The sequence below is a fragment of the Spironucleus salmonicida genome, chromosome 7 (genome assembly GCF_000497125.1).
Source record: "Spironucleus salmonicida strain ATCC 50377 chromosome 7, whole genome shotgun sequence".
Lineage (NCBI taxonomy): Eukaryota > Fornicata > Diplomonadida > Hexamitidae > Spironucleus > Spironucleus salmonicida.
Window position 1 is genome coordinate 1,100,353 of NC_090602.1, and position 26,640 is coordinate 1,126,992.

At 35.6% G+C, this 26,640-nt stretch overlaps 20 protein-coding genes across 20 annotated transcripts; 11 read left to right on the forward strand and 9 right to left on the reverse strand. All coding sequences in view use genetic code 6, as the record gives it.

Moving 5' to 3' along the window:
• Positions 1-83: 83 nt before the first annotated feature.
• SS50377_27424 (uncharacterized protein) lies at positions 84-563 on the forward strand (the record flags this gene model as incomplete). The annotated part of the gene is made up of 1 exon (XM_067911210.1): positions 84-563. The coding sequence occupies one exon, from the start codon at positions 84-86 to the stop codon at positions 561-563; it is 480 nt and encodes a 159-aa protein (XP_067761897.1).
• A 133-nt stretch (positions 564-696) lies between these two features.
• Positions 697-1,146, forward strand: SS50377_27425 (uncharacterized protein; the record flags this gene model as incomplete). The annotated part of the gene is made up of 1 exon (XM_067911211.1): positions 697-1,146. The coding sequence occupies one exon, from the start codon at positions 697-699 to the stop codon at positions 1,144-1,146; it is 450 nt and encodes a 149-aa protein (XP_067761898.1).
• A 12-nt stretch (positions 1,147-1,158) lies between these two features.
• SS50377_27426 (Guanylate kinase) lies at positions 1,159-1,827 on the reverse strand (the record flags this gene model as incomplete). Its single annotated transcript, XM_067911212.1, has 1 exon — positions 1,159-1,827. The coding sequence occupies one exon, from the start codon at positions 1,825-1,827 to the stop codon at positions 1,159-1,161; it is 669 nt and encodes a 222-aa protein (XP_067761899.1).
• Positions 1,828-2,295: 468 nt separating this feature from the next.
• SS50377_27427 (Guanylate kinase) lies at positions 2,296-2,901 on the reverse strand (the record flags this gene model as incomplete). Its single annotated transcript, XM_067911213.1, has 1 exon — positions 2,296-2,901. One exon carries the CDS (start codon positions 2,899-2,901, stop codon positions 2,296-2,298), a length of 606 nt encoding a protein of 201 aa, XP_067761900.1.
• Positions 2,902-3,009: 108 nt separating this feature from the next.
• Positions 3,010-3,504, forward strand: SS50377_27428 (uncharacterized protein; the record flags this gene model as incomplete). Its single annotated transcript, XM_067911214.1, has 1 exon — positions 3,010-3,504. One exon carries the CDS (start codon positions 3,010-3,012, stop codon positions 3,502-3,504), a length of 495 nt encoding a protein of 164 aa, XP_067761901.1.
• Positions 3,505-3,587: 83 nt separating this feature from the next.
• SS50377_27429 (uncharacterized protein) lies at positions 3,588-4,106 on the reverse strand (the record flags this gene model as incomplete). Its single annotated transcript, XM_067911215.1, has 1 exon — positions 3,588-4,106. The coding sequence occupies one exon, from the start codon at positions 4,104-4,106 to the stop codon at positions 3,588-3,590; it is 519 nt and encodes a 172-aa protein (XP_067761902.1).
• A 100-nt stretch (positions 4,107-4,206) lies between these two features.
• Positions 4,207-6,345, reverse strand: SS50377_27430 (uncharacterized protein; the record flags this gene model as incomplete). Its single annotated transcript, XM_067911216.1, has 1 exon — positions 4,207-6,345. One exon carries the CDS (start codon positions 6,343-6,345, stop codon positions 4,207-4,209), a length of 2,139 nt encoding a protein of 712 aa, XP_067761903.1.
• Positions 6,346-6,709: 364 nt separating this feature from the next.
• SS50377_27431 (Signal recognition particle receptor) lies at positions 6,710-8,302 on the forward strand (the record flags this gene model as incomplete). The annotated part of the gene is made up of 1 exon (XM_067911217.1): positions 6,710-8,302. One exon carries the CDS (start codon positions 6,710-6,712, stop codon positions 8,300-8,302), a length of 1,593 nt encoding a protein of 530 aa, XP_067761904.1.
• Positions 8,303-8,339: 37 nt separating this feature from the next.
• On the reverse strand, positions 8,340-9,323 carry SS50377_27432 (FAD/FMN dependent oxidoreductase; the record flags this gene model as incomplete). The annotated part of the gene is made up of 1 exon (XM_067911218.1): positions 8,340-9,323. One exon carries the CDS (start codon positions 9,321-9,323, stop codon positions 8,340-8,342), a length of 984 nt encoding a protein of 327 aa, XP_067761905.1.
• A 260-nt stretch (positions 9,324-9,583) lies between these two features.
• SS50377_27433 (Aminoacyl-histidine dipeptidase) lies at positions 9,584-11,032 on the forward strand (the record flags this gene model as incomplete). The annotated part of the gene is made up of 1 exon (XM_067911219.1): positions 9,584-11,032. One exon carries the CDS (start codon positions 9,584-9,586, stop codon positions 11,030-11,032), a length of 1,449 nt encoding a protein of 482 aa, XP_067761906.1.
• Positions 11,033-11,184: 152 nt separating this feature from the next.
• Positions 11,185-12,126, forward strand: SS50377_27434 (PCI domain-containing protein; the record flags this gene model as incomplete). The annotated part of the gene is made up of 1 exon (XM_067911220.1): positions 11,185-12,126. The coding sequence occupies one exon, from the start codon at positions 11,185-11,187 to the stop codon at positions 12,124-12,126; it is 942 nt and encodes a 313-aa protein (XP_067761907.1).
• Positions 12,127-12,369: 243 nt separating this feature from the next.
• SS50377_27435 (Major facilitator superfamily protein) lies at positions 12,370-14,286 on the forward strand (the record flags this gene model as incomplete). Its single annotated transcript, XM_067911221.1, has 1 exon — positions 12,370-14,286. One exon carries the CDS (start codon positions 12,370-12,372, stop codon positions 14,284-14,286), a length of 1,917 nt encoding a protein of 638 aa, XP_067761908.1.
• A 273-nt stretch (positions 14,287-14,559) lies between these two features.
• On the forward strand, positions 14,560-16,215 carry SS50377_27436 (Translation elongation factor; the record flags this gene model as incomplete). Its single annotated transcript, XM_067911222.1, has 1 exon — positions 14,560-16,215. One exon carries the CDS (start codon positions 14,560-14,562, stop codon positions 16,213-16,215), a length of 1,656 nt encoding a protein of 551 aa, XP_067761909.1.
• A 203-nt stretch (positions 16,216-16,418) lies between these two features.
• SS50377_27437 (Kinase, NAK) lies at positions 16,419-17,930 on the forward strand (the record flags this gene model as incomplete). The annotated part of the gene is made up of 1 exon (XM_067911223.1): positions 16,419-17,930. One exon carries the CDS (start codon positions 16,419-16,421, stop codon positions 17,928-17,930), a length of 1,512 nt encoding a protein of 503 aa, XP_067761910.1.
• Positions 17,931-18,142: 212 nt separating this feature from the next.
• On the reverse strand, positions 18,143-19,837 carry SS50377_27438 (DinF Protein; the record flags this gene model as incomplete). Its single annotated transcript, XM_067911224.1, has 1 exon — positions 18,143-19,837. The coding sequence occupies one exon, from the start codon at positions 19,835-19,837 to the stop codon at positions 18,143-18,145; it is 1,695 nt and encodes a 564-aa protein (XP_067761911.1).
• A 119-nt stretch (positions 19,838-19,956) lies between these two features.
• SS50377_27439 (Elongation factor 1-alpha) lies at positions 19,957-21,273 on the reverse strand (the record flags this gene model as incomplete). Its single annotated transcript, XM_067911225.1, has 1 exon — positions 19,957-21,273. One exon carries the CDS (start codon positions 21,271-21,273, stop codon positions 19,957-19,959), a length of 1,317 nt encoding a protein of 438 aa, XP_067761912.1.
• Positions 21,274-21,474: 201 nt separating this feature from the next.
• On the forward strand, positions 21,475-22,314 carry SS50377_27440 (MYG1 protein; the record flags this gene model as incomplete). Its single annotated transcript, XM_067911226.1, has 1 exon — positions 21,475-22,314. One exon carries the CDS (start codon positions 21,475-21,477, stop codon positions 22,312-22,314), a length of 840 nt encoding a protein of 279 aa, XP_067761913.1.
• Positions 22,315-22,320: 6 nt separating this feature from the next.
• SS50377_27441 (ABC transporter family protein) lies at positions 22,321-24,033 on the reverse strand (the record flags this gene model as incomplete). Its single annotated transcript, XM_067911227.1, has 1 exon — positions 22,321-24,033. The coding sequence occupies one exon, from the start codon at positions 24,031-24,033 to the stop codon at positions 22,321-22,323; it is 1,713 nt and encodes a 570-aa protein (XP_067761914.1).
• Positions 24,034-24,187: 154 nt separating this feature from the next.
• On the reverse strand, positions 24,188-25,027 carry SS50377_27442 (MYG1 protein; the record flags this gene model as incomplete). Its single annotated transcript, XM_067911228.1, has 1 exon — positions 24,188-25,027. One exon carries the CDS (start codon positions 25,025-25,027, stop codon positions 24,188-24,190), a length of 840 nt encoding a protein of 279 aa, XP_067761915.1.
• A 201-nt stretch (positions 25,028-25,228) lies between these two features.
• On the forward strand, positions 25,229-26,545 carry SS50377_27443 (Elongation factor 1-alpha; the record flags this gene model as incomplete). Its single annotated transcript, XM_067911229.1, has 1 exon — positions 25,229-26,545. The coding sequence occupies one exon, from the start codon at positions 25,229-25,231 to the stop codon at positions 26,543-26,545; it is 1,317 nt and encodes a 438-aa protein (XP_067761916.1).
• Between the last annotated feature and the right edge of the window lie 95 nt (positions 26,546-26,640).

Sequence of the window (26,640 nt, forward strand, 5' to 3'; positions counted from 1 at the left end):
TAATATATATAAAATTAATTTATATATTTTCATAGTACTAAGACTTATGCATAATAATATATCCATTTACATTCCAATTTGAAATGAGTCTTGAAGTTTCAGAGATTTAAAAATATAAAATAGGGGAAAATGTTAGTATTAAAGTTAAAGGAGTTGTCTTTAAAGGATAAATATCCGAGCATGGCATTGATAAAATGACAATGATAGATACTTATCGTCAAGGACAGGATAAACCCATACCTAAGACTAATATTCCTTACAAACTTGTGGAATCTATTTAGAATGATGCACCTATTGATATATTAGATGTAATTTTAGATAAACCTCATAATATATATGAACTAGCTCCTTAGGTGAACAACAAGTAGCATGTTCAAAAATAATCACACTCACAAAATACTGATAACAATATGAATATAGAGGAGGTTATTAATGATGGTTAAAATTGGGATGAAAGTAAAAAAGTGAGAGAACAGAAAAGACTAAATGATGGGATATAAAAGAATCCAGTTATGAATGGATTCTTTGATAATTTAACTGTTTCAAATTATAATAAGAAGTGATCTTAATTTTTTTCTAACTTTATTTCTAAATATATTATCGAGAAACTTTAATTACTTATAAATCTCATAATACTATCACTATTTAGATATGGCATTTATTATATTAAGTTATAATATTATTATAACTATATTAATGGAAATAGATTCGGATGAACAAGAGTATTCAAGTAGTGACCTTTCTGAACACTTATATGTTCATGATTATATGACAGATATGACAAAATTAATAAAATTGAAGTTAGACCAAGTATTGGAAATTGAGGATCATACTTTATCGTAGTAACTATTATTTAAATAGAATAAATTGCATTAAATCATACAAATTAATAAAGAACATGTTAAATTTTAGGCTGATTACAATGATTTAGGATCATGTACTGATATTCTGCTTTAAAAGCTTATTTGCTAAGTATACGAACTATAATCGTAGCGAATTTCTATCATCTGCTCTGAAATTGATCTTCAAGATGAAATATTTTCCATTGAAAGAGAAGAAATATTAGAGAAAAAGAATAACCTCATAGAACTTTTAGCATTGCTAAATTGTTCGTCACAAGATCCATATTAGTTATATAAAAAGTGAACAATGATATATTCATTCCATCAAGAACCTACGCACAATCGTTACCAGTTCCTCAACAGCTATTTCAACAACATTATTACATAGAATACAATTATAAAAGTCTGTATGACTATCAAAAAATTCCATCTCTTAACAGGCTGTCTTAATTCTGATTTAAATTTATTCCTCAGTCTCCGTACCTCTATTCCTTAGTCTATCTATGAAATCTTATCTAGTTGGTGGTGTCACTAATAAATAAAATTAGTCATTAGGCAACTTTGCCTTCTTTATATTAAGGCTACCTTTATAATCTAAATCAAGAAATACATGCTATTTTTATAAAACTTTTTTCAATTCTAAAAATGTAGTTCCGTAATAGTTACCATGATTTTTAGTCCATTCGACAAAAGCATTTTCATCAATTAACTTTTCAAATTACTCAATATCCACAAAATTATATGAAATACCATTCTCTTCGCCTGCTCTTGGCTTCCTAGTAGTATGAGAAACTGAAAATCCAAACTTATCTTTAAACTCTGGCATAACAAGTAACTATTTATATAGAGTTGATTTTCCAACCGCAGTGACCCCATTAATAATAACCATCTTATTAAGATTGGTTTGTTGTTTAGCTTCTTATACATTTTTCTAAATGCTTCTAAACTCTTCTACTGAGGCCTCGCGATTGGCTCCACAGGGCATTTTGCCAAAAGAAATGAAAAGGGAAATGAGGTTATAAGAAATTACTCGAACTAAAAAAAGAATTTTATATTTAAATGTAAAATAGAAATAATTAATTATTTGTAGATTCAATTTTCATTGAATATTATTATGATATTAAAAATCATTTATACCTTCAAATCTATACAGAGGATAAACTCCCTGATAATATACGAATCATGTAATATAAAATATTTCAAATTAATTTAGTATAATTAGGTAAAGCCTATAACGCTTTGAATCAAAGTATTCAGATGGTAATGACTATATAATATATTTTTATATAATCTTATCGCTTTAGTAACAGTTATCAACACAGCAAAGAATAATTTTATGTTAAACTTTTTTATTATTACGTATGTGCAGATTATATAAAAATTATAATATTCCACACCTATGAATTTCACATCCAAATTAAGTTGTAAACCAAAATCTGATATGTAATTTAGATCACTTTAAAAATTTTATGACAATATCTTCTAGTTCTTTTGCAGCTTTTTCAACATTATCGTTACAAATTTTGTAATCATAAAACCTTCCTGAGTTATTGAAAAATAACATTTCCTCCTTTGCTGTCTTTATTCTTGTTTAGATCTAGTCCTCAGTTTCGGTACCTCTATCTCTAAGTCTTTAAATAAACGATTCCTGGTCAGGTGGTGTGATTAATATGAAGATTTATTTATTTTTGAGTCTTGTATTTTTTAAATTTTTACTACCTTTGTAATCGATATCTAAGACCACATTCGACTACTAAAGGGCAATCTCTAGCTCTTAGAAGCTTGTTCCATAATAGTTATTGTGATTCTTAGAATATTCCAAAAATTTATTATGGGCTATCATATCTTCAAAAGTACGAGCGTCAACAAAATTATAATCCACACCGTGAGTTTCATGAGGCCGTGGCTCTCGTGTAGTATGCGAAATACATAATTATGTCTTACCTTACAGTAAATCTGCCGCCATCATAAGCTTGTAAAGCGTAGATTTACCCACAGCAGTTACACCATTGATGACGATAATCCTGTTATCCCTCTACCCCGAACATGAAACACCCATTTTGTTTTTTCGCTCAATATATTATTTATTACTATATAATATATATAAAATTTCCACGCGTTTTTAATCCTACATAATACCATAATATTTGCTTTTATTCGCTCCAAAATGTCACTAAATTGTTCGTTCCAGACCCAGACCGCCCCTGCTCTTTCCCCCACCTACGACCTCTACGACCTCAAAATAAAAATCGACCACCTCCGCACACAGCTTCAAGACCAGCAGGAAGTGCTCGCCTAAATCCGCGTTTCCGAGTGCGAATTTGAGCGCAAAATCAAACTTCAGAACGAGCAGATCGACCTCCAGAACACCACAATTGACGGCTTACGGGAGGCGATTTACGATGAAAAGCAGACACTGAGCATTGGCCGGCAGCGCGTGCGGCAGCAGCTCGCGGCACTCGAAAAAGTGCGAGCGCAGGTGGGGGTTGCGGAGGCTCAGCGCGCACGGGTGATGCGTGAACTTTTGGTGGTCAATTTCGAGGTCATTTAGGTCGAAAAAGCGAAGATTTTGGGGACCCTCAAAGGGAGCGATGCGAGGCAATTTGGGGAGTCTGAAGCGAACGTAAGGGGTCTGAAGATGCTGTTGAAGGCCCGGGAGTGAGCAATGTGGTTGTAATATGCAGCGTATAATAATGCATGTTCTGGAAATTGATTGAATGAATGCATTATTTGCTTAATAATCAGTCACTGCATAACTTCTTTCAAAACTATCCTTACTTCTGCACATTTTGTTCTTAGGATCTCCATAACCTCGCGCACCTCACCTCCGCTAATTTTTTCTCCAAAAATATAACTTTTCCCACTACCTTCACTATAAAAAACGTTAGCATCAGGTCCATCTATACTTTAACCACAAATGCCAACAGCTACCGCACCATTAGATGAAATACCAGCAGCAGCACAATACGCAAAAACTGCATTAAGAACGTGTGCAGGAATTGCACGATCAGCATCCGAAATTGTGATCTTGATTGTCAACATAGAAGCAGTTTGTAATGACATCTCTATGAAATTTCGTATTAATGGAACAGAAAGTTAGAGAGTCGGTGAAAATTCAATTCTAAAGGAGAGATAATTTGATGGAGTAGACGTAATAAATATAGTAGTATCTGTAGCTTTGTAGCTTAAAATATTGTCCTAGAAGTTAACTACTGGCCTACGTAACTCTTAGAACGTGCGTCCATCATCGCGAAGAGTTGTCATTTTTAGAAATGAAAAAGAATAATTGATTATCTTATTTTATATATCGGTATATAAAATAAGTATTAAATGATTGGCAATAAATAAGAAAATTTCCTATGACTCACTATTTTGCATAACACTGTCTCTTATAAAATACATCTGATATTTTCTTCTCTAATTCGCTTGGCCCTAATTCACCTAAAATCTTCCCTTAATTAACTTTAAATTTTTCATCATAATGAATATCTAATGGCGTTTCTTCTAAAAAATCTGCTTCATGTATTGAATCAGTCCCATAAACGCTAATATAATTTTATAAAAAGCTCCAGTTTCCTATACCTTAAGTTTCATAGTCTATATTTATTCCACCTTCAATCATAAAATTTCGACCAATAATGCAACTTTAGTTTAGTGGTTAAAGTCTAAAATCTAAGTTATAATCAAATATTTTTTCGTCAGAAACTTCAGAAATTTCTTCTACAGCGTCATGATCTAAAAATTAAAGAAGATGTGGATTTTGACTAAAACAAAGACAAATATCCTTTTTAAAGTTTTAATCAAATTTAACAGATGGAAACTCAGTGCATTCCTAGATCTTGTAGTGTGGTTAATCATAACTAATAAAATTTGGTAATATGTTAATATACTTAGTAATACATTCATGAAATTCTTCATCTGTAAATTCTAAAACTCTTTTAGAGCTTTTTTCATTATTGTGTATATTATTGTCTTACACTAATTCAAATACTAAGCCTAATTTTTTACATTATTGCATTATTACTTTTAAATATGGAAACTACTTCTCGATATTTTTACTATTTTCGCTAAATATCTCTTAAATTATCTATGGATAATTTAATTTCAAACCTTATATTGGTACATTTGGAAAGGTTTTAATTTAATAATCATAAAATTAAGCATCATAAATAGCACTAATATTACACATATAACAACCGCACATGGGCCTAAAGATTAAAATATTCTTACTTGCCGACTTCTCTGTCTAAATTTCATTAGTTATAAAATTTTAAGCGTTATGGACATTAAGAAACGTATTTTTAAGTATTTTGCAATGTTGGCGTTTAAATGATTTTAAAAATTATTCGGTTAAGTTATTAAAAGCTTTAGATGATTATGAATTTAAATTGGAAATATAGTTTGAAAATGATCCTATTCTTGTATATGTTAAAATACGTTCCGCTACTAATGGGGCTAAAAATGATCGCTTTTAGGCCGAGTTAAAAGTGTAAAATAAATTATTTGATTGCTTATACTGAATTAATGCTTATACTGAGGAATCGAATATTAATTCTGGACCAAAAATATACTGGTGTTCTACATTAAAAACTAGTATTGAAGAATCTAATAGATATGTTGCTTCTTTTAAAACAGAATCTATTAACTAATCTAAGAAATTTGGTTCTGTTTATTAAATATTACTTGATTATAAAATAACTTATTAAAGATCAACGTTATAGTCTTCAATTATAGAAATATATGCATCCTATACTTGGCATTTTAACTAAGCATTATTCAATACATCAACCCACATTTCATGTGCAGATTTGCTACGAAATGCTATCTCTCCATTAAACTCATCAGCACCAAATTCAAAAATTTTATCTCTATACGCAAAATCTGATGGCTGTAATTTATTTTTGTCGTAATTAGGATAAATACAACAATTTATACGATCTGAAAATAATTAATAATTATAATCTAAATTAGTATACCTAGAATGCATATGAAACTATTAAATCGTTTAGATTTGAGGTTAAAGATAAGTCTAGTATGGAGTTTATGTCTTATAGTATTAATTTTCTAACGCTATTTCATCTCCATATCTATCAATAATATCATAAGCATTAACTTCTGTACGTACTTTATTATGATCGTGAAGCCGTTCAACTACCTCCATAACAGAATGAAGTTTAATATAATGTGCATCATCTTCTAAATCTTCAACAATAGAGTTTGCTAAGGACTAATCAATTGTTGAGTGCTTTTATAACTCAGAATAATAAAACTAAGTAGCTAGAATGTGAATATCAGTAGGTATATTATCTGGATCTGCTGGAATATCTCGTAGTTGAATCCTCCAAGTAGCATCAAAACCTGAGGAAAATACTAACTACTAAGCATATTTCATAGAAAAAAGAGGGATTGTGGGAGTTTCGTTATAAAAATGTTTTGGAATCTATGGCAGGGCAAAAGGTAATGGAATCTTTTGTATTTGAGGCGTATAAATTTATTAACTCATATGAAGCGGAATGTATTTGCCATATATTATATATAATAACGATAGTAATAAATTATCTTCTATAATTCGTTATTATCATATCGAGATTATGATACTACTAAATTAGTTATACTTATATTACCGTATTTAATAATATAAAATATGCAACTAAGCGAAAAACTATGAAAATCAGCTTAATATCTAATAGCAAATAACTGTTTGGCAGTCATATAATAATAATTGTTGCCTTCGCTAGTCAATAGATAAAATAAAAAATTAGCCGAAAAGTTCATGACTCTACATCATTTATAAATATTTATGACAATTATATTAACTACGTAATATCTTAATATTATAACGTAAATACATTGGCCCTTCCACTTTAATGTTCGATTAGTTCTTCTTTATTCATACGACAGGATTAGTGCTTTTTTAATCAACAGAGCCAAAGGATAGAGCATAATTGAACAAGATAATGACCTAATTTATAATTGAAAATAGAGTTTAGCAAGATCCAATAATTTCGACCACACATAAATATTTTGTTAATTACATCAGAGAGCTGTCAATTATAGCGATTGCCTCTTTGCCCCGCAACATTAATGTCCAAAATATTACCGAACTTTTGTCTGGAATTTGCCTTTATTTTATAGAAAACTTCGAAAATGAAATTAAAAAATGTCCCCTAAATTTTAAAATATCAGATTTCTAGCCATTTGGGGACGTGTACCAAACGCAGCTAAACGCGTTAGTCAAAAGTGGCAAATTAGCAGATTCGTAGTCGTAAGTTGTGCAAACTCAAGAAATTGAGGCGACCGAAAACCGAATTTCCTCTGCCCAGTCGAATCCGGAAGAAGCAAAGCTGAAAATCGAACTTATTAAGCAGCAAATGCGCGAAAAAGCGAACCAGGACAGAAAGTAAAAATCGCTCCAAAAATCTCAATCGCCGAAAAATTAGCGCACGCAATCCCCCAGCAAACCGAAGCCCGTTGAAGACGACATGTCAAAATATTCGTTTATTGAGTAGGCATCAGAATCTACGAATTAGCTTTTACTTGAGAAAACGTAGACTATTGCAAGCATACCATAAAATAATACGTTTTCACTTTTTTCGTCAAAAACGTTAAATAGTGCGACGCTTGACGATTTCATGTCGACGTTCCGTGCGTAGCTCCTGAATCAGAATATTTCGTCATAAACCACAGATTCTATTCTAAATTCCGTGCGTTAATCCTTATAAAATGCAAAATTACCAACCTTCAGATCTGCTAAAAATTTAATCTCAGAAACAGTGCGTTAGCAACTAATTAAGTCAATAAATTTACGCCCGAATTTCGTGTTCAACTAGATAAATTAGGCGCACAAGAAGCCTTTTATTATTGCAATTATTGGTATTAATGGAATGGGTAAAACTACTACAATAGGAAAGCTTCTTTTTAAAATAAAATAAGCTAATTTGAAAGGCTTTGTTTGTGCTTGTGATAGTTTCAGAAGTGGTGCTGTTGAGCAAGTTAAGACCCACTGCGATAGACTCGGAATGAGCTGCTATGATCAGGGTTATGGTAAAAATCCATCTGCTATCGCTAAATATGGTATATAATAAGCTGTAAATGAAGGTAGTGATGTGGTTTTGATTGATACTGCCGGTAGAATGCATAATAATAGTGGCCTTATGCAAGAACTCTGTAAACTCATTAGCGATAATTAACCTGATCTAGTTATTTACGTTGGAGAAGCATTGGTTGGTAGCACAGGAGCTGTTTAGATAAAAGAGTATGGCTAATAAATTTTAGAAGCCACTGGGAGGAATATTGATGGAGTTATTTTAACAAAATATGATGCAATTGGCGACAAGGTCGGGGCAGCTCTTAACTTTAGCTACGAAAGTGGATTGCCCATTTTGTATGTTGGGATTGGCTAATCATATCCAGATCTCATAGAAATCGAGGTGGACGAGATAGTTTAGCAAATTTTGTGAGAGAATTGCTTTAACATTAGAAATAAGAAAATTAAAATCAATCTTTTATTACGCAATAAGAAAATTCGTTTCTAAGGCACTTATTGCATTTATCACACTCTTTATCGTCTTTAATAAGGAAAGTAGGGTTTCTAATGAACTTTCTAGCAAATCCTACCATTTTACAACCTAAATCAAAGGCTTCCTTGGCATCTTCTTTAGTATCAAATCCTCCTGTTGCAATAATAAACTAAGACTCCATATGCTTTTCTTTGTTTAATAATTCTACAGCCTCCTTATAATAAAACTTATCTTATACAGGTCTAATAGTTGCTAGCTTATTTTCTTTTCCCCATCCGCCACCAGATACTTCTACAAAATCAAAATCTAATGATGAAATGATTTTAACTGCAAATTCTGGGTTTACGCCACATCCATCTATCCAGTCATTAGTCTAGATTTTGATGCCAGACACTATACCTGCTTTTCTCACATTTTCTAAAACGAGTCTCAAAAACTTAAAATCTTGAGGATTAAACTCATCAGTTCTCTTATTATAAGCATCTGAAATTGATTAAGAAACTAAATATGTGTGAGCGCCGTGTATTTAGACACCATCATATCCAGCAGCCTTAGCTCTCATAGCAGCATCACCAAAAGCCTTTATAATGTCATATAGAGTTTCTGCGGAGCAAGTATTATAATCAAGCTTGTTTTCTTCTTAAGAGTGCTACCCAGCATGTGCGAGCTAACAAAAAACTTATGTCTTGGGGTCAACAGCTTTAATACACTTAACTAACCTCTCATGATACTTAATTTTATCATCAGAGTCAATACCTACCTAAGAATGACCTGCATGTCCTCTTCTTTCAACGTACATATGATCGAGGGCTATAATACCAATCTAACCTCTAGCGAGATCAGCATAGTAGGTATACATTTCTTCTAAAGGAATACCTGTGGCATAATCGCATAACTTCATGGCAGTAGCTGATTTATAGTAAGGATTTTAAATGATCAAGTTTTTAAGATTCAATGCCATATTTAAAGGAAGGTTAAAATGACAATCGTCTATTTTACTATCTATAATTATATTCTTATTAAAGTTTACGTAACAATACGTTCTACAAAATTTATTTAATGATCACTTATTATCATTATATTATACCATCAAAAAATGGGAAACAAGATAAGATCCATATAATAAATAGAATAATATCTTTGATTTATTCAGGTGTCATACACTTTATTTGAATTAATATTAATATTATATAAAATAATATATAATAATCAGCGAATCTAATGTCTCTAGCAAAACTAGAACCATAAATTATTTGGGACATATTCGGCTAGATTAGCAAAATACCAAGAGGCTCTGGAAACACTAAAAGCATAAGTAAGTACCTTCAAGAGTTAGCAATTAAACATAAACTTTCAACATTTATCGATTCGGCTGAAAATCTTATTATTACTAAACCTGCCTCTGAAGGCTATGAAAATGCACCGGGCATCATATTACAAGCCCATATGGACATGGTTTGCACCAAATCGTCAGATTCGACTCACAATTTCGAAACTGATCCAATAGTTTCTTAACTCGTTACAGCAAACCAAAAGTAATTTATTTCAGCCACCGACACCACTCTTGGAGCAGATAACGGCATTGGTGTAGCTGCTGGCCTAGCAATTATCTTCGACGAAACTATCGCAACGCCAAAATTAGAACTTCTCCTGACAGTTGACGAAGAGACAACAATGAGCGGCGCACAGAACATATAACGTGGAATTTTAACAGGTAAATATATGATAAATCTAGACTCTGAGGAAATTGACACCATAACCGTAGGATCTGCCGGCGGCTTCAATCAAATCGTCAAGCCGAAGCTGACAACGCACACTCCAGCCCAGCTTGATTTTCCCTATTTACTGAAGGTTCAAAATTGCTCAGGTGGTCATTCTGGGTGCGAGATACACAAGGGCCACGCAAATGCGATAAAAGTCCTGTTTCGCGTGCTCGCATAATTCGTCGAGTTCGACATCAAAATAGCTACCCTGCGGGGTGGAAGTGCGGACAACGCAATCCCGACGAGTGCGGAGGCCATTTTTTATGCGGATTCTTATCCAGATTTGAGCAGCGTGTTCGGCCAAATAGAGGCCGAGTTCGCCAGTACAGACTCTAGAATGTAGCTTGTTATTGAGCCATTTTCTCAAAAAATCCAGCATATCAGTAGTGCTGAATCCGCCAAAATCATCGATTTCGGCAACGCTGCGCCCTCGCAGCTGCTAAAAATTGCTGGTGGCCTGGTCGAAAGCTCGGTCAATTTGGGGATAGTCAGTATAAATGCAGCTGATATAATAGGGGCTTAGTTTGTCTTCCTTGGGAGGAGCACCAGTAACTCGCAAATGGAGTATATATCATAGACGATTTCTGGCTTGGCCAGGCTGGCTGGGTTCGAAGCTACTGGAATGACGAATTTCTTCGGCGGGTGGACGCCTGCGGCGTAAAGCAAGCTTTTGGAGGTTGCGATTTCACAGTTTAACAGAGTTTTGAGTGTCAATGCCAAGGTGGAGGCAGTGCACGCGGGGCTGGAGTGCGGCGAGATTCTGCAAGCGTACCCTGGCGTAGAGGCAATTTCGATAGGGCCTACGATCATCAATGCACATAGTTATAGAGAGGCGGTAGAGATTAGTACAGTGGGCTAGTTCTGGGAGATCCTGCAGGGCATTATCAAGATTATTTCGTGCTAATGAATACTAGGTGAGCAAGTTCAATTTTATTTTTATATTATATTTGTATATAATAATAATGTTATTTTTATTTTCCATTCCACAAAAAAATCATAATTATATCTATTATTATATATTCATTATCATATTAATTAATTTTACTCTGTCCTCTAATAATGGAAACCCTAATATCCAACCGCCAGTACTTCCAGATAGGTGAGCAGATCAAACAGGCCATTTTCGACAAAACTGACCTTCAAATTTCTAATTTGAACTCAATTTTCCATTTCCTTGACCAAGAAATTCTAACAACCTATTTTGCGTTCGTCGAGAAGAAAATTCCCGACGATTTGCGCAAAATCCAGCACCCCACAACGCTGGCGATTATTCACGCATTTGATGTCCTCCAGAAAGTGCAAAACAAGCAAATTGAGGTAATTTCTGAGCTCGGAATCAAGTTTGAACTGCTCCCGGCGCAGGTTCTGATGGCGAAAGCTGAGCTCTTGAGCGCCATTTTTGACCGCAAAAATGTGTGTTAATATTATGTGAAACTGAGCACTTTTCCAGAATTTTTAGTCGCTGACGCCTTGCGCGAATTCGGCGATTTGGCGTGGGCCGCGGGCATCATGGAGAACGAGATGATGATGGGATTCCCTATTCGCTATTTGGAGCGGTTCGCAGCCATGACTGAGCTCCTGCACGTCGATTCGGTGGTCGAAATTGGCGTAAACGCGATCGCCAAATACGAAAATTGGGAGATTTGCGTCACTCAGGAAAGCGCCAGAAAATGGCAGATCCTGACCGCCGTAATGAACTATTTGATGCGGCAGCCGGTGTCCGACAGGTCGAAATTGGGCTACCAAAGCGCCCTCGAGCAGCTGAAAATCCAGGAATTCGAGCTGGAGCTCATCATTAGCGAAATGGTGCTGAAAGGGCTCATCAAGGCGTCCATTGACACTGTTGCTTAAGTTTTCTGCGTCACGTGGGTAAAACCGCTCGTTTTGGACCAGAAAGGCCGAGATATCGTCGTCGAAAGACTGTCTGAGTGGAGCGCGAGGATTCAGCAGACAAAAGGGCTCATCGAAAGGATTATGGTGGAAGATGATGAAGCTGTATGATTTTTCTGATTATTTTTGTGGGCAGGTTACGTATAATAATAGATATTGCCAAATTTTTGGGATGGTAATTCTTACTGTGATATGAAAATCATTAAGAATCCGGACTTTGCTTGTAAGTATTTTTGAGTAAATATGATTAGAACTACATATGAATAGTTTTAGCGGTTTATAGAAACTACTAAGCGAGCTGAAATTAAATATTCTAATTCATAATTTTCAATATATAAATAAATTTTCTTAAGAATGCAAGACTCACTAAAGTTGAACAGAGACGCTGTTAAAAAATCTAGAAATCAATTTAGAGTCTGGTAATATTGCTCAAATCTAGGTATTATATTGAATGTTAAAATACCTGATGAAAAGTACTTGCCTAGTTTACTAGTCAAATCGGACTTTTTACTTCAATTAATTAATCATTTGTAGATAGAAATACCAGAGGAGATTTAGGAAGCTTGTATTTTTGAATGCTTTGATATGAATATTACAGATGAAGAGAAGAAGAGGTTTTGCCTAAACTGCATTGCAATTAATAATTTATCACATAAAATAGATGCTACTATAAGTAAAGATATCCCATTTACAGACTATTTTCAGTTTATATCTCATTGGATAACTGTATTTACTGCAATCTAAAAAGTAGAGCATATGCCAGCTATGGATTTTAATGATGATATGTTCATAAGTTAATACGAGCCTTCAAACGAAGAGATAAAGTTAATGATTAATTTAGAAGGGGTTTGCTGCTTGGATGTCAAGGATATAAATGCGGAATTAGGCAGAGAACCCAGATTTTATGAAAATAACTTATGGGTTGTTTATACATTTTTACTAGTATCAGCATGTAGTCTTTCACTTTCTATGACTAATATAAGTTACTATATTTAAATTTTAGGGGCTACTGCAACTTAAGTAGCATCATAGACTACTTTTTTCAATCTTGTATAATTATTTTCTTCAGTATTTTGGCTATGGTTATCCGATAAAATTGGAAGAAAACCCATTGCCGTTATTATGGGAATTATTTATACGATCACCTCTGGATTATTTTTAATAACATTAAATATGACTAATAATTAGAATATTATCAGAACCATTACTATAATTAGAGCATCTTAAGGATCTGTAGCTATCATTGTGCCATTAGCAGTTGTTATTGTTGCTGATAGAGCAGCTCCAAAAATACGTGGATTTGTTATGGTGTTAGTTAATGTTAGTAGTGTTATTGGTGCTGTTCTTTCGTCAGCTCTTTAAATATATTTCAGTAGTGCTTAAAAATATAATACATCAGATAGATAACTTACTTTTTCAGAAATATAAAGAAGATCAATGCTTGGATTTTAAGATAGTAATATTGCAGCTACAGTACTTTTTGGAGTGTGTCTATTAATTATAATTATCTTTTTGAAAGAAAGCAACTAAAATATTATAACAATAAAGTGTGCAAGAAAATTAGGCTTAACGATAAAAGATAGCAAATCATTTAAAACTATTCCTATCCATAAGGTATTCGTCACTATGATAAAAGACTATAATCTAGATTTAATATTTTTGAGCTATTTCCTTAGTTTAACTGGTTCTACTAATTCTAGAACAGGTGCACCTTATTATACAACAAGATCTTATGACTTTACTAATCCTAACGAAGCAAAAGGCTATATTTCTATTGTACTTTTAGTAACTCTTACCCTTGCTTCTATTATATCTGCATTACTATCAAAGTATTTCATTAAATACTTTGGAGAGTTCAAATCAATAATTTTTTCATAATTTATCTCGATTGTAGAATCAATTATTTTATTTCTTCCAAATCCACCAATAAATCCAGCACTGTTATATTTAACATAAACTTTGACAGGAATTTCTATTATATTTTGTGATTCTTTATTCTTTTAGCTTGTAAGTATGTATACTGTTCCTTAAAATAGAGGTTAAATCCTTGGGATTTTTTAAATAGGAAACTCGTTAGGCAGAGTTACGAGTGGAGCTATTACCGGTATTATGCAAGGATTTAACTACAGAGACTCATAGATTTTTAATACGCTGTTCTAATCCGGCTGCCTTATCCTTCTTTCTCTTATTAAACCTCCAATTTAAAGAACATAGATGGACAAAGAATACCGTAAACAAGAAACTCATATGTAAAATGATGCAAGAGTTTGAATGAATCGAAAATTTTATTTATTTTTAACAATGCGTGCTTAAACAGTAATTTAATATGCTGCATTAACAACTTTATATAAAATATCTTTTATATTATTAAAATTATTTGACCTATTCACAGTAAAGATTACTATTTCAGTTACTAACACATGTTATACTAGATCTTTAGACCGCTACTATTTTAAGCAGTTAAGCAGTTCTCAAGATACTCTATTTTTGAAAAATAAAAATATTATATGCTATTTATACTACCTCCGTTTACCACTCCACCGAATGTCCAAGTTCAGCCTCACCGCAACGAAAACCTCTGCATTTTCTCTGAAACCGGCAGAATCTGTTGCCTCTGCTATGGCACCAAAGAAAATTGTTATTGATTTGGACGCCCAAACCCGCAAGGCCGAAGAAGAGAAAAAAGCAGAAATTTAAGCCCAAAAACAGGCTAAACTCGAAGCCAGAAGGGCTATAGAAGCCGCAAAAGATACACCTGTAGAGCATACTGCTCCCCCACCTCCTCCAAAGCAAAATAAGAAGCAGGAGACTAAGCCCGAAAGAGAAGCCAGGCTCACGGCCGCCATCGTAGCGGAAGAGAAACAACGTGCTGCATACAAGGCCGAAAAGAACCCCAATAAGCCATTGTCTGTCATCTTTTCCGGGCATGTCGACCACGGTAAATCGTCAATGAGCGGCCACATTTTGACGAATTTGGGCATTGTAGACCAGCGTCAAATAGATAAGTTTAAGACTGAGGCATCAAAGCTCGCTGGTGAGAGCTGGGCGTACGCTTTCGCATTGGATGCTTGCCAGGAGGAGCGTGAAAAAGGAAAAACTGTAGAATCTGCTCGCGCGACATTTTAGACTTCTTCTGGTAGGAGAGTTGTTCTTTTGGATTCGCCTGGACATAAAGGTTTTATAATGTCAATGATTGAGGCTGCTGCTCAGGCCGATATTGGTGTTTTAGTTACATCTGCTAGAAAAGGAGAATTTGAAGCAGGATTGGAAAAAAGCGGTTAAACTGCTGAACATGGTTTAATTTTATATATTTCTGGTGTTAGAAATCTTATTGTTGCTGTTAACAAAATGGACGATCCAACATGCTAATATTCTGAAACTAGATATAATGACATAGTTGCTAGCCTTACCAAATATTTAACTTCAATTGGATTCAAAGCTGCAAATATTTAATTTGTTCCTGTTTCAGCTATTACTGGTGAAAATTTGACCAAGCCTCTTAGTGCTGAATTTCCTGATTCTCCTCTTAACTGGTATAAAAGTTCATGTTTAGTTGATCTTCTCGATTAAATTAAAATACCCAAACGTGACGCCGGTGGATTTTTACGTGCATGTGTATCAGGAAAATATAAGGATAATGGATATTATGTTGTTTGTAAAGTAGAGAAGGGTGTTATGAACAAAAAAGAAGTTATGATTCAACCTAGCAGTTTAATAACAACTGTGTAATCTATGGAAGATGAAGTAGGTGATTAAATCCAAGAAGCTCTTAGCGGTGAAAATTGTAGAATTTAAGTTACAGAAGAAGCATATGAATAAATATATGATGGTACTGTTATTTGTGATAAATATTATCCTTGTGAAGTCGTAAACAAGTTTGTTGTTAAATTTATGGTATTAGATCACCCTAATGTTTTAACAGCTGGATTTAATGCTATAGTTCACGTTAATACAAGCATGTAGCCATGTATTGTCTCTAAAATTTTAGCTACTTTAGACCCCAAAACTGGTAAAATAAGTGAAAAAGCACCAAAGTTCCTCAAAAATGGTTAATAAGGTTTGATATTAGTGGAAACAAGAACTCCTATTTGTGTATCTGAGAGTAGTTATGAAGGATTCTTAGGCAGAGTTTTAATGAGATATGAAAGCTCTACCATTGGCATTGGTCAGGTAGCTAAACTCAGATATGATGAAGAGTGATTGATTTTTTGCTCTATTTTTCATATTTTTAATAATTCTATTAAACATTTTAGTTACAGACTTACATAAAATTTATCTATTTCTAATTTTGTATTAAATTTAGTATTAGTATAACATATATATTTCCACCTATGTCTTTATAAATTAAGCTAATCAGAATATATTATAAACATTTTATATAATTATCATCATCACTATTAAAAATGTTTAAGAATTGCCTCGAAGCATGCCAAGGTGATAATACCTGCTATAAGAAGCTTTGTTTCGGTAATCTATAAATCAAGCTTACTGATATACTAGGGTCTGGTTCCTATGGAAATATATATAACACAAATAATCCACAATACGTCGTGAAGTAAGTGTAAACTTAATTTCAAGAGACATTTGATTAAACTGTCTAAGAAGTCAAGATTTTACTAGAATTTAAAGGTGTTGAATCAATTTTACCTTGTTATGGTGTACTGTTTGATGAAGATTTCGTTATAAACCCAGTAGATATACCACACCAAGCGGACAACATTTTCATGTTATTACTTAAATGTTGTAGCTAAAAACTAACTTAATTGTCCATTGCTGAGGCTGCAGGTGCAATTTCGAACCTGCACCTCAAAGGATACACACATCGTGATATTAAGCTGGAAAATCTAGTTTTCCATAATAATAAGTGTATTTTAATCGACTACGGATCAGTTTCAAGCAAAACTATAGATAGTCTGAAGCTAATCACAGATAGGGCCTATAACGCAAAAATTAACGACGAAATACAAGGCCAGACAACCCCATAATACCGAGCGCCAGAGCTAATCAACCTCTACTCAAAACTACCTATCACGTAAAAAATTGATGTATTCGCCCTTGGAATCATAGCATACTAGGTCTCCCGCGGCAAGGCCCCGTTTCCTGACGGTGAGATACTAGCCAACTTCAACTGCCGGGTCGACTACCGCACAGACTCGTTCTTAGAGCGTATCATAGCACGCTGCCTAGTGAAAGATGTCGCCGCTCGGGCGGATATTTTCGAAATTTGTAGACTCTGTGAAAGTGAGTTTGGTCGTAAATTCGGCGTTCAGCCCGGCGAGACGGTCATCAAAACGAAAGATTTTACTTCTGTCTAAAAATTAGCATTACCAGTTGTTATGTCCAGTATTGATACCATATTATCGGACTTCGAGAATCCAAATGCATTCGAAGAAATGCTGGTATGGGTCCACGCTTAAAAACCCGCATTACTAATCGAATAACTGCTACAAATAGATCAACAGTTTATGTATGCGCGAGTTTCGCTCGCCCTACTGGCGGCACTGCGTCAACGAGAGCCTATTCCTTTAGCACTTTTTGGAGATTTTTTATAGAATTTGAGGTAAAAATGTGAATCAAGTTCTGAGCTAGTGCCACTTTTCTACCTCGCTAGCTATGCCCGGTAAATCGCTATTCTGCACAATATAGCCGTTGAGGGCCAGCCGCGCTCTGCTATCTTCGAGCAGGTTAAATTTTCCACCGCGGCAGTGCTTCGTGTTATGGAGATACGTGTTGACAACTTAAAAGACAGCCGTGGGCGAGTTGCATCATGTGGGGTTCGTTATTATATCAGTTGCCTCCAGGTGTGCAAATCATAGGAGGGAAGCCAGGAGCTGTTTTCGCAGATCCAGTCCGCTTTTCCTGCTTATAAAGCGTTTGCTGGTGTGAAGTTTGATCTACTAGAGGAATTTGTGTGACGGGAAATTTCATTAACTTTTATTTGTGGAGAACTTGGTTGTATAGACTTATGTGCAAACGGGTCTGGTATTTCTTTTAGAAATACTCGCATATTTTAGTTTTAGTCATAAATAGACTTGATTTTAGATAAAAATATATAAATACTGTCTCAATATAAGTAAAATTCTATCTATAAAAATAAATATACTACCCAATGACCAATTTTCTCATATCACTCATCAACGAAATGGTTCTATTCATCCTTCTCGTTCGAACTTCCCCTTTTGCTAGCAATATTGCTCTCACCAAGCAGTGCGGAATGGCTCTAGTTCTGCTTCTGTACTAGTTCTTCATCATCTTCGACCTCCTCCTCTATTTCTTCTTCCTGGTCGCCTTTTTCAACATCTGTTGAAATCTCCTTTTTGTAGCGCATGACGTAACCAACCCACAACCCGATACTGAAAATTGCTTAGCAGAACCCGCCGAACATGTAGTCTAGCAAGTAATTAACATTGCCCTCAATCCTAAAATACTAAATCACAGCGCTCATGATAGTGGAAACAGGCAGAATGAACATCACGAGTACAAATGGCAGAACGCCAGCCCATTTTTCCTGGCATTCCTCCTGATTCGCGATACTGACGATAATGTGAAAGAATGAGTTAAAAGCACCATAAAGGGCTCCGTTCTTGGCCAGGTCGAACAAAGTACCTCTTTCGTCGTAAATTTCACTAGCGCCCATTCCTCCGTTTGGAAGCATCATGTGCACAAAAATCCCAGCTGTGAGGTAAAGCCCCGCACCCCAGACAAACGACATAATGAACGTCCCGATTCCTGCAAAAAGCAGCATCTGGTAAATTCGGTCTTTCCGCTGGAGCGTCAAATGAGCACGAATGAAGCCCTGCAAGAATGTGCTCATCGCTACGTTCATCTGGTCCGAGAGGCTCATGTAAAACAGGTAAACTGCGAATCCCGTCCTTGCAAAATCCGAAAAGTTGACGTCGTTATACTGGCGCAATGCGAAAAACAAGTAAATGAGTATCTAAACGATAACCGGCATGCCGTAATATACTAAATAAATAGGGAAAATCTTCAAAATTGACACTATTAAATTGAGCCTAAAAGGCGACATGTTGCTCATTTTGAACTTCGCTACCACCGAAACTGCTGGCGGGAGATGCCTTTTCGTGAAAATGCTGAAAATTGCAAGCATTTCCAGGGAGTCTGCAATGACTTTTCCGGCTGCGTATAGCATATAGTGAAAATCTTTATCTATAGTTTTTTCGATAAAAAACAGAAGGTAATAGATAAGAATATGGAAAGCTACGAAAAAACAGCGCATCATGGAGAGGATGGCGTCGTCGAAGTTGATTTCCATTATCTGAGTAAGCGCTGAGCCGAATGTCTAGGTAATCGGATTAGCGATAAAAAGTATTTTAACAGCTAAAGGATCGTAATTTAGTAATCTTGGGGCGAAAAGATTCATGAAATTTTCATAAAAAATGACGAAAATAGCTGCAATAATTAAAGAAAGAAATGCTGACCACACAACACAATAAGTTAGATAAATAGATGCCGCACGTCGCTGGTTCTTCATTAATGACTGGTTGATCATAACAGATCCCATAAAATATGACGCATTAGGGATAACATTCGAACAAAGTTTGAAAATTGGTTATAACACGCAATATAATGTTGTTGCTGGAATTCCTTTAAACCACCATAATAAAGATATCTCAAAAAACGGTACCATGGATTCCAATATCAAGCCGAGCGATGCAATTGGCACTGCTGCAAAGAATAGTTGATGTATTGGAAGTGATATCATGGTTTACATATCATCTTTAGCTAAAGAACGCATTGATGAACCTGCAGAATATGACGATGAACCTCCATGCGCTGATGCCATGTCATCACCAAAGTCCATTTTATTAAACTGGTAAAATATAGTTTATAATATATTATATATAAAAAGTTATATTATAAATTAAAGAATAAACAAAATAAAAATAGGTAACTTTACATAAATAATACAATATTATTGAATCACTTCTTGGCAACTACTTCCTTCTGGACTTCCTGGATGATACCAACGGCGACGGTACGCTTCATGTCACGAACGGCAAAACGACCGAGGGCGGCATAATCGTTGAAAGACTCGCAGGAAAGAGGCTTGGAAGGAACCATCCTGACGACGATGCATTCACCGCGAGAGGCTTCAGTAGGGTTTTCCATTTCAGGCTTGAGGGTACGAGCGTTAAGCTTCTGGAGGAAAGCGTCAAACTTGCAGGCGATATGAGCGGTATGGCAATCGATAACTGGGGAATAACCGGGCTGGATCTTCTTGGGGTGGTTCATGATGATGACCTGAGCGGTGAAAGACTTGCAACCAACGGGGGGATCGTTCTTGGTGTCACCAACGACGTAACCCTTCTTGATATCCTTAGCAGCAATACCACGAACGTTGAAACCAACGTTATCACCGGGACCAGCCTGGGGAAGTTCTTCGTGATGCATTTCAACAGACTTGACTTCAGCAGTGGTGGTGGAGGGAGCGAAGACAACGGTCATGTTGGGGATGAGCAAACCGGATTCGACACGACCAGCGGGGACGGTACCGACACCATTGATCTTGTAGACGTCCTGGATGGGGAGACGGAGAGGCTTATCAGTGGGTCTCTTGGGGGCCTTGAGTCCGTCGATGGCATCAATAAGGCAAGGGCCGGAGTACCATGGCATGTTAGGAGACTTCTCCATGATGCTGTCACCAGTCCAGCCAGAGGTGGGGATGAAATCAAATTCGTCCCACTTCTTGTAACCGATCTGCTTAAGATTCTTCTGCATTTCTTCCTTGATTTCCTTGTAACGGGCTTCAGAATAGTTGACCTGGGGGTCATCCATCTTGTTAACGCAGACGATGAGAGTCTTGATACCAAGAGTATGAGCAAGAGTAGCGTGCTCACGAGTCTGGCCCTCCTTGGAGATACCAGCTTCGAATTCACCCTGACCGGAAGCAATTACGAGAATGGCGACATCAGCCTGAGAAGTACCGGTGATCATGTTCTTGATGAAATCACGATGGCCGGGGGCGTCGATGATGGTGACGGTGAATTTCTTGGTCTCGAACTTCCAGAGAGCGATGTTGATTGTGATACCACGTTCACGCTCATCCTTAAGCTGATCAAGAACCCAAGCATACTTGAAGGATCCCTTACCCATTTCATTGGCACGCTTTTCATACTCATCAAGAGTACGTTAATCGATACCACCGCACTTGTAGATTAAGTGACCAGTGAGAGTGGATTTACCATTATCGACATGACCGATAACGACTAAGTTAATGTGCTTCTTTTCCTTACCCATTAAGACAAAGGAATGGTGGGTAAATTATGAATTGAATTTGTTAAAAATAGACCACCCAAATATATATATAAAGTATATATTTGGACCCAGAGATGTAATTATATTTAGTTTTCGGTATAATATTTGATATTACCTCCTTATTTATGCCGTTCCTAATAGTTAGTAAAGTTACTATTAATTTATCATAGAATTAAGCCGTTAATGTAAATGAGAATTTGTACACATGATGGCGCCTACCACGCCGACGATGTCATCGCAGCTTGTTTTCTTCAGAAAATCTATACCAATGTAGAAATTGTTCGCACCCGGGACTAAAGTGTAATTGATCAAGCTGATGTAGTATTCGATGTTGGCGGCGTGTACAACAAAAGCACACTGAGGTTTGACCATCATCAGCTTTCCTTCACAGATTGCATCGGGGAGATACCTCTTTCGTCAGCCGGCCTTATCTTCCGCGACTTGGGATTGCAGCTTTGCGAGAATGGTACCCACCACCAGATCATCTACCAACGTTTTATCAAATTTATAGATATGCATGACAATGGAATTGACGGCGGTAGAGCGGAGTTTTCGTTACAGATCGCTAAATTAGGGGCTATTGGCAAGACATTTGAACAGGCCATAGAGTTTGCGATGTAGGTACTCGATTTGGAGATTTAGTTCGCCAAGATGCTGATCTCTAGTAAAATTGAAGTCGAGAAGGCTATTTCATAATAATCAGGGATCTTCTTGCACTTAGATAGTACTGTCATGTGGATAGAGGTGTTATATGACATCCCTGGTAATGAAAAGTTCATGTTCGTTACTACATAGAAAAATGGCTAATACCGAATCAACACAATCAACATATCTGATTCCAGCTTCAGATCTAGATAAAAATTGCCCTAGTAATGGGCTGGTTATAGAGATTCTGAATTAGACGATATAACCGGAGTTACTGGTGGAGTTTTTGTTCACAAGGGGGCATTCGTAGGAATTTGGAAAACTAAAGAAGCCCTAGACCAGATTAAATATATTCTCGAGAGCAAGTAAAAAGAATGAAAAATTTCATTAGTAATCTTTTAAATCAACAATTCTATCTGCATATAACTTACATTACTCTCTATGCGCTACCATAATAACTAAAATTTAATGATCAGCACAAAATTCTTTGAGGCCAGTTAGTACAGTTTCTTCTGTTTCAATATCAAGAGCACTAGTAACTTCATCTAATAATAATATACCACAATCTACAACTCTGAATAAACCTCGTGCTAATGCCAGTCTTTATTTTTATCCTCCTGATAGTTTACTAACCTCTTTTCCTTCAAAAGTAACCTTGCAAATAGTTTTAACCCTCTCCAATCTATCTGGATCAGGAAATAATCCATACATAATTTATTAATCAATTGATAAATGTTTTGGTAATTAATCTGATTAATGTACTGAAGTTATTTAATATCTTACATCATATGGATCCATATCAGATACAGAAACACCATTTATTAGCAAATCGCCATCTTAATAATTATATAGCTTTGTGATTAATTTCAAAAATGTAGATTTACCTTACCCAGTTTCACCTTATATAAGGTTTAAACCCCTTTTAAATTTTATAGATAGACCATTAAATATTTAAACATTTTAATAAGAAAATGCAACATTTTTTGCCTCTACTACTGGAGTTTTTTAATATTTTGTTCTTAATTTTTTTGCTTGTTCTATATTTAAATAATTGAGAGTTTGATTAACAGACTTGAAAACAACTCTTTCACCAGTAAATGAAAGTACGTTATTCACAAAATCCAATGAAACTCTATATGATTATAATTTACCCAAAAAATTTACTATATCATCTTTTAATTTATAAATATTATCAATACAATCCTTAAAATCCTTACATTACTTTAAAGTAAATCTATTAAAAATTAAAAAATATATTTATAACGATCCTACAATTGCTCTTTTATACACTCCAACTAAAGCATCAAGTGTTTTTCGTTTTCTTCTTGCTACATCTGAATTCATTAACAACTCTTTTTACAACTCTAGTTACTTTTTAAGTTATTAAATTTCAAAATATGCAGAATTAGATGATTTGACTAATAACAATCTATCTTATAAATCCTATATAAATTTTGTAGTAAGTGATCGATCTCTTCTTAATGAAACTTATTCCAGCTTTGATGATTTCGCAAATATTCCACCTAAAAACATTACCAATGGAAGAGGTAAAAGAGGATAAATAAATAACTTTTAGAATTTAATTTACATAAATGATGAAACTACTTTTGTTATTGGAACAACAATATCACCAATAAAAGATAAGAAAAATCTAGCAAAATCATTTGCAGATTCAAAATACAAGTTCAGATCTTATTATTCTGTAGATTAGTATATGGGTTAGTTAAAATAGGATGCCAGCATCAATGAAAGACAGTCTGATCTTGATCTTGTTAGGAATGTGTAGTGAAATTTTCTAGAGAAATATGACACTATAAAATCAAATATTTTTTGTAGTAATTTATTGAATATGACTATTGAAAACTCTTTTATAAGTTAATATAGATAATCATATTTAGTGCAAGTCATAAAAGATACTGTTGGTAAATAAATAAATTATCGTGCTTTAGACGTAAACCTATCTATATTATAATTAAGTTTTGATCCTATGATATTATCAAATACCACTTCTATTAGTTCAAATATTAAGTAGAATAACAATGATGGCAGACTATTAATAATAATTGCAATAAGCATGATTTTTTTCTATGTTTTCATTCAAGGAAAGAAAATGTTAGCCTAGAGAAATAAAATTATATATAAAGTTTAATGGGTTGGCTTATAAACTATTAATAATTTTATTTAAACATATAATAACCTTAATAGTAAAATGTAAATAATATAAAAAACTAAGACTCTTTAAAATAATTTTTCATTCTTTTTACTTGCTCTCGAGAATATATTTAATCTGGTCTAGGGCTTCTTTAGTTTTCCAAATTCCTACGAATGCCCCCTTGTGAACAAAAACTCCACCAGTAACTCCGGTTATATCGTCTAATTCAGAATCTCTATAACCAGCCCATTACTAGGGCAATTTTTATCTAGATCTGAAGCTGGAATCAGATATGTTGATTGTGTTGATTCGGTATTAGCCATTTTTCTATGTAGTAACGAACATGAACTTTTCATTACCAGGGATGTCATATAACACCTCTATCCACATGACAGTACTATCTAAGTGCAAGAAGATCCCTGATTATTATGAAATAGCCTTCTCGACTTCAATTTTACTAGAGATCAGCATCTTGGCGAACTAAATCTCCAAATCGAGTACCTACATCGCAAACTCTATGGCCTGTTCAAATGTCTTGCCAATAGCCCCTAATTTAGCGATCTGTAACGAAAACTCCGCTCTACCGCCGTCAATTCCATTGTCATGCATATCTATAAATTTGATAAAACGTTGGTAGATGATCTGGTGGTGGGTACCATTCTCGCAAAGCTGCAATCCCAAGTCGCGGAAGATAAGGCCGGCTGACGAAAGAGGTATCTCCCCGATGCAATCTGTGAAGGAAAGCTGATGATGGTCAAACCTCAGTGTGCTTTTGTTGTACACGCCGCCAACATCGAATACTACATCAGCTTGATCAATTACACTTTAGTCCCGGGTGCGAACAATTTCTACATTGGTATAGATTTTCTGAAGAAAACAAGCTGCGATGACATCGTCGGCGTGGTAGGCGCCATCATGTGTACAAATTCTCATTTACATTAACGGCTTAATTCTATGATAAATTAATAGTAACTTTACTAACTATTAGGAACGGCATAAATAAGGAGGTAATATCAAATATTATACCGAAAACTAAATATAATTACATCTCTGGGTCCAAATATATACTTTATATATATATTTGGGTGGTCTATTTTTAACAAATTCAATTCATAATTTACCCACCATTCCTTTGTCTTAATGGGTAAGGAAAAGAAGCACATTAACTTAGTCGTTATCGGTCATGTCGATAATGGTAAATCCACTCTCACTGGTCACTTAATCTACAAGTGCGGTGGTATCGATTAACGTACTCTTGATGAGTATGAAAAGCGTGCCAATGAAATGGGTAAGGGATCCTTCAAGTATGCTTGGGTTCTTGATCAGCTTAAGGATGAGCGTGAACGTGGTATCACAATCAACATCGCTCTCTGGAAGTTCGAGACCAAGAAATTCACCGTCACCATCATCGACGCCCCCGGCCATCGTGATTTCATCAAGAACATGATCACCGGTACTTCTCAGGCTGATGTCGCCATTCTCGTAATTGCTTCCGGTCAGGGTGAATTCGAAGCTGGTATCTCCAAGGAGGGCCAGACTCGTGAGCACGCTACTCTTGCTCATACTCTTGGTATCAAGACTCTCATCGTCTGCGTTAACAAGATGGATGACCCCCAGGTCAACTATTCTGAAGCCCGTTACAAGGAAATCAAGGAAGAAATGCAGAAGAATCTTAAGCAGATCGGTTACAAGAAGTGGGACGAATTTGATTTCATCCCCACCTCTGGCTGGACTGGTGACAGCATCATGGAGAAGTCTCCTAACATGCCATGGTACTCCGGCCCTTGCCTTATTGATGCCATCGACGGACTCAAGGCCCCCAAGAGACCCACTGATAAGCCTCTCCGTCTCCCCATCCAGGACGTCTACAAGATCAATGGTGTCGGTACCGTCCCCGCTGGTCGTGTCGAATCCGGTTTGCTCATCCCCAACATGACCGTTGTCTTCGCTCCCTCCACCACCACTGCTGAAGTCAAGTCTGTTGAAATGCATCACGAAGAACTTCCCCAGGCTGGTCCCGGTGATAACGTTGGTTTCAACGTTCGTGGTATTGCTGCTAAGGATATCAAGAAGGGTTACGTCGTTGGTGACACCAAGAACGATCCCCCCGTTGGTTGCAAGTCTTTCACCGCTCAGGTCATCATCATGAACCACCCCAAGAAGATCCAGCCCGGTTATTCCCCAGTTATCGATTGCCATACCGCTCATATCGCCTGCAAGTTTGACGCTTTCCTCCAGAAGCTTAACGCTCGTACCCTCAAGCCTGAAATGGAAAACCCTACTGAAGCCTCTCGCGGTGAATGCATCGTCGTCAGGATGGTTCCTTCCAAGCCTCTTTCCTGCGAGTCTTTCAACGATTATGCCGCCCTCGGTCGTTTTGCCGTTCGTGACATGAAGCGTACCGTCGCCGTTGGTATCATCCAGGAAGTCCAGAAGGAAGTAGTTGCCAAGAAGTGATTTACGGTTTATATTTTCTATATTCTTATTTATAGTTATAGGCATTAATTAAATCGTAGATAAATTTCATCTCAAATTAAACATTATTACCAATA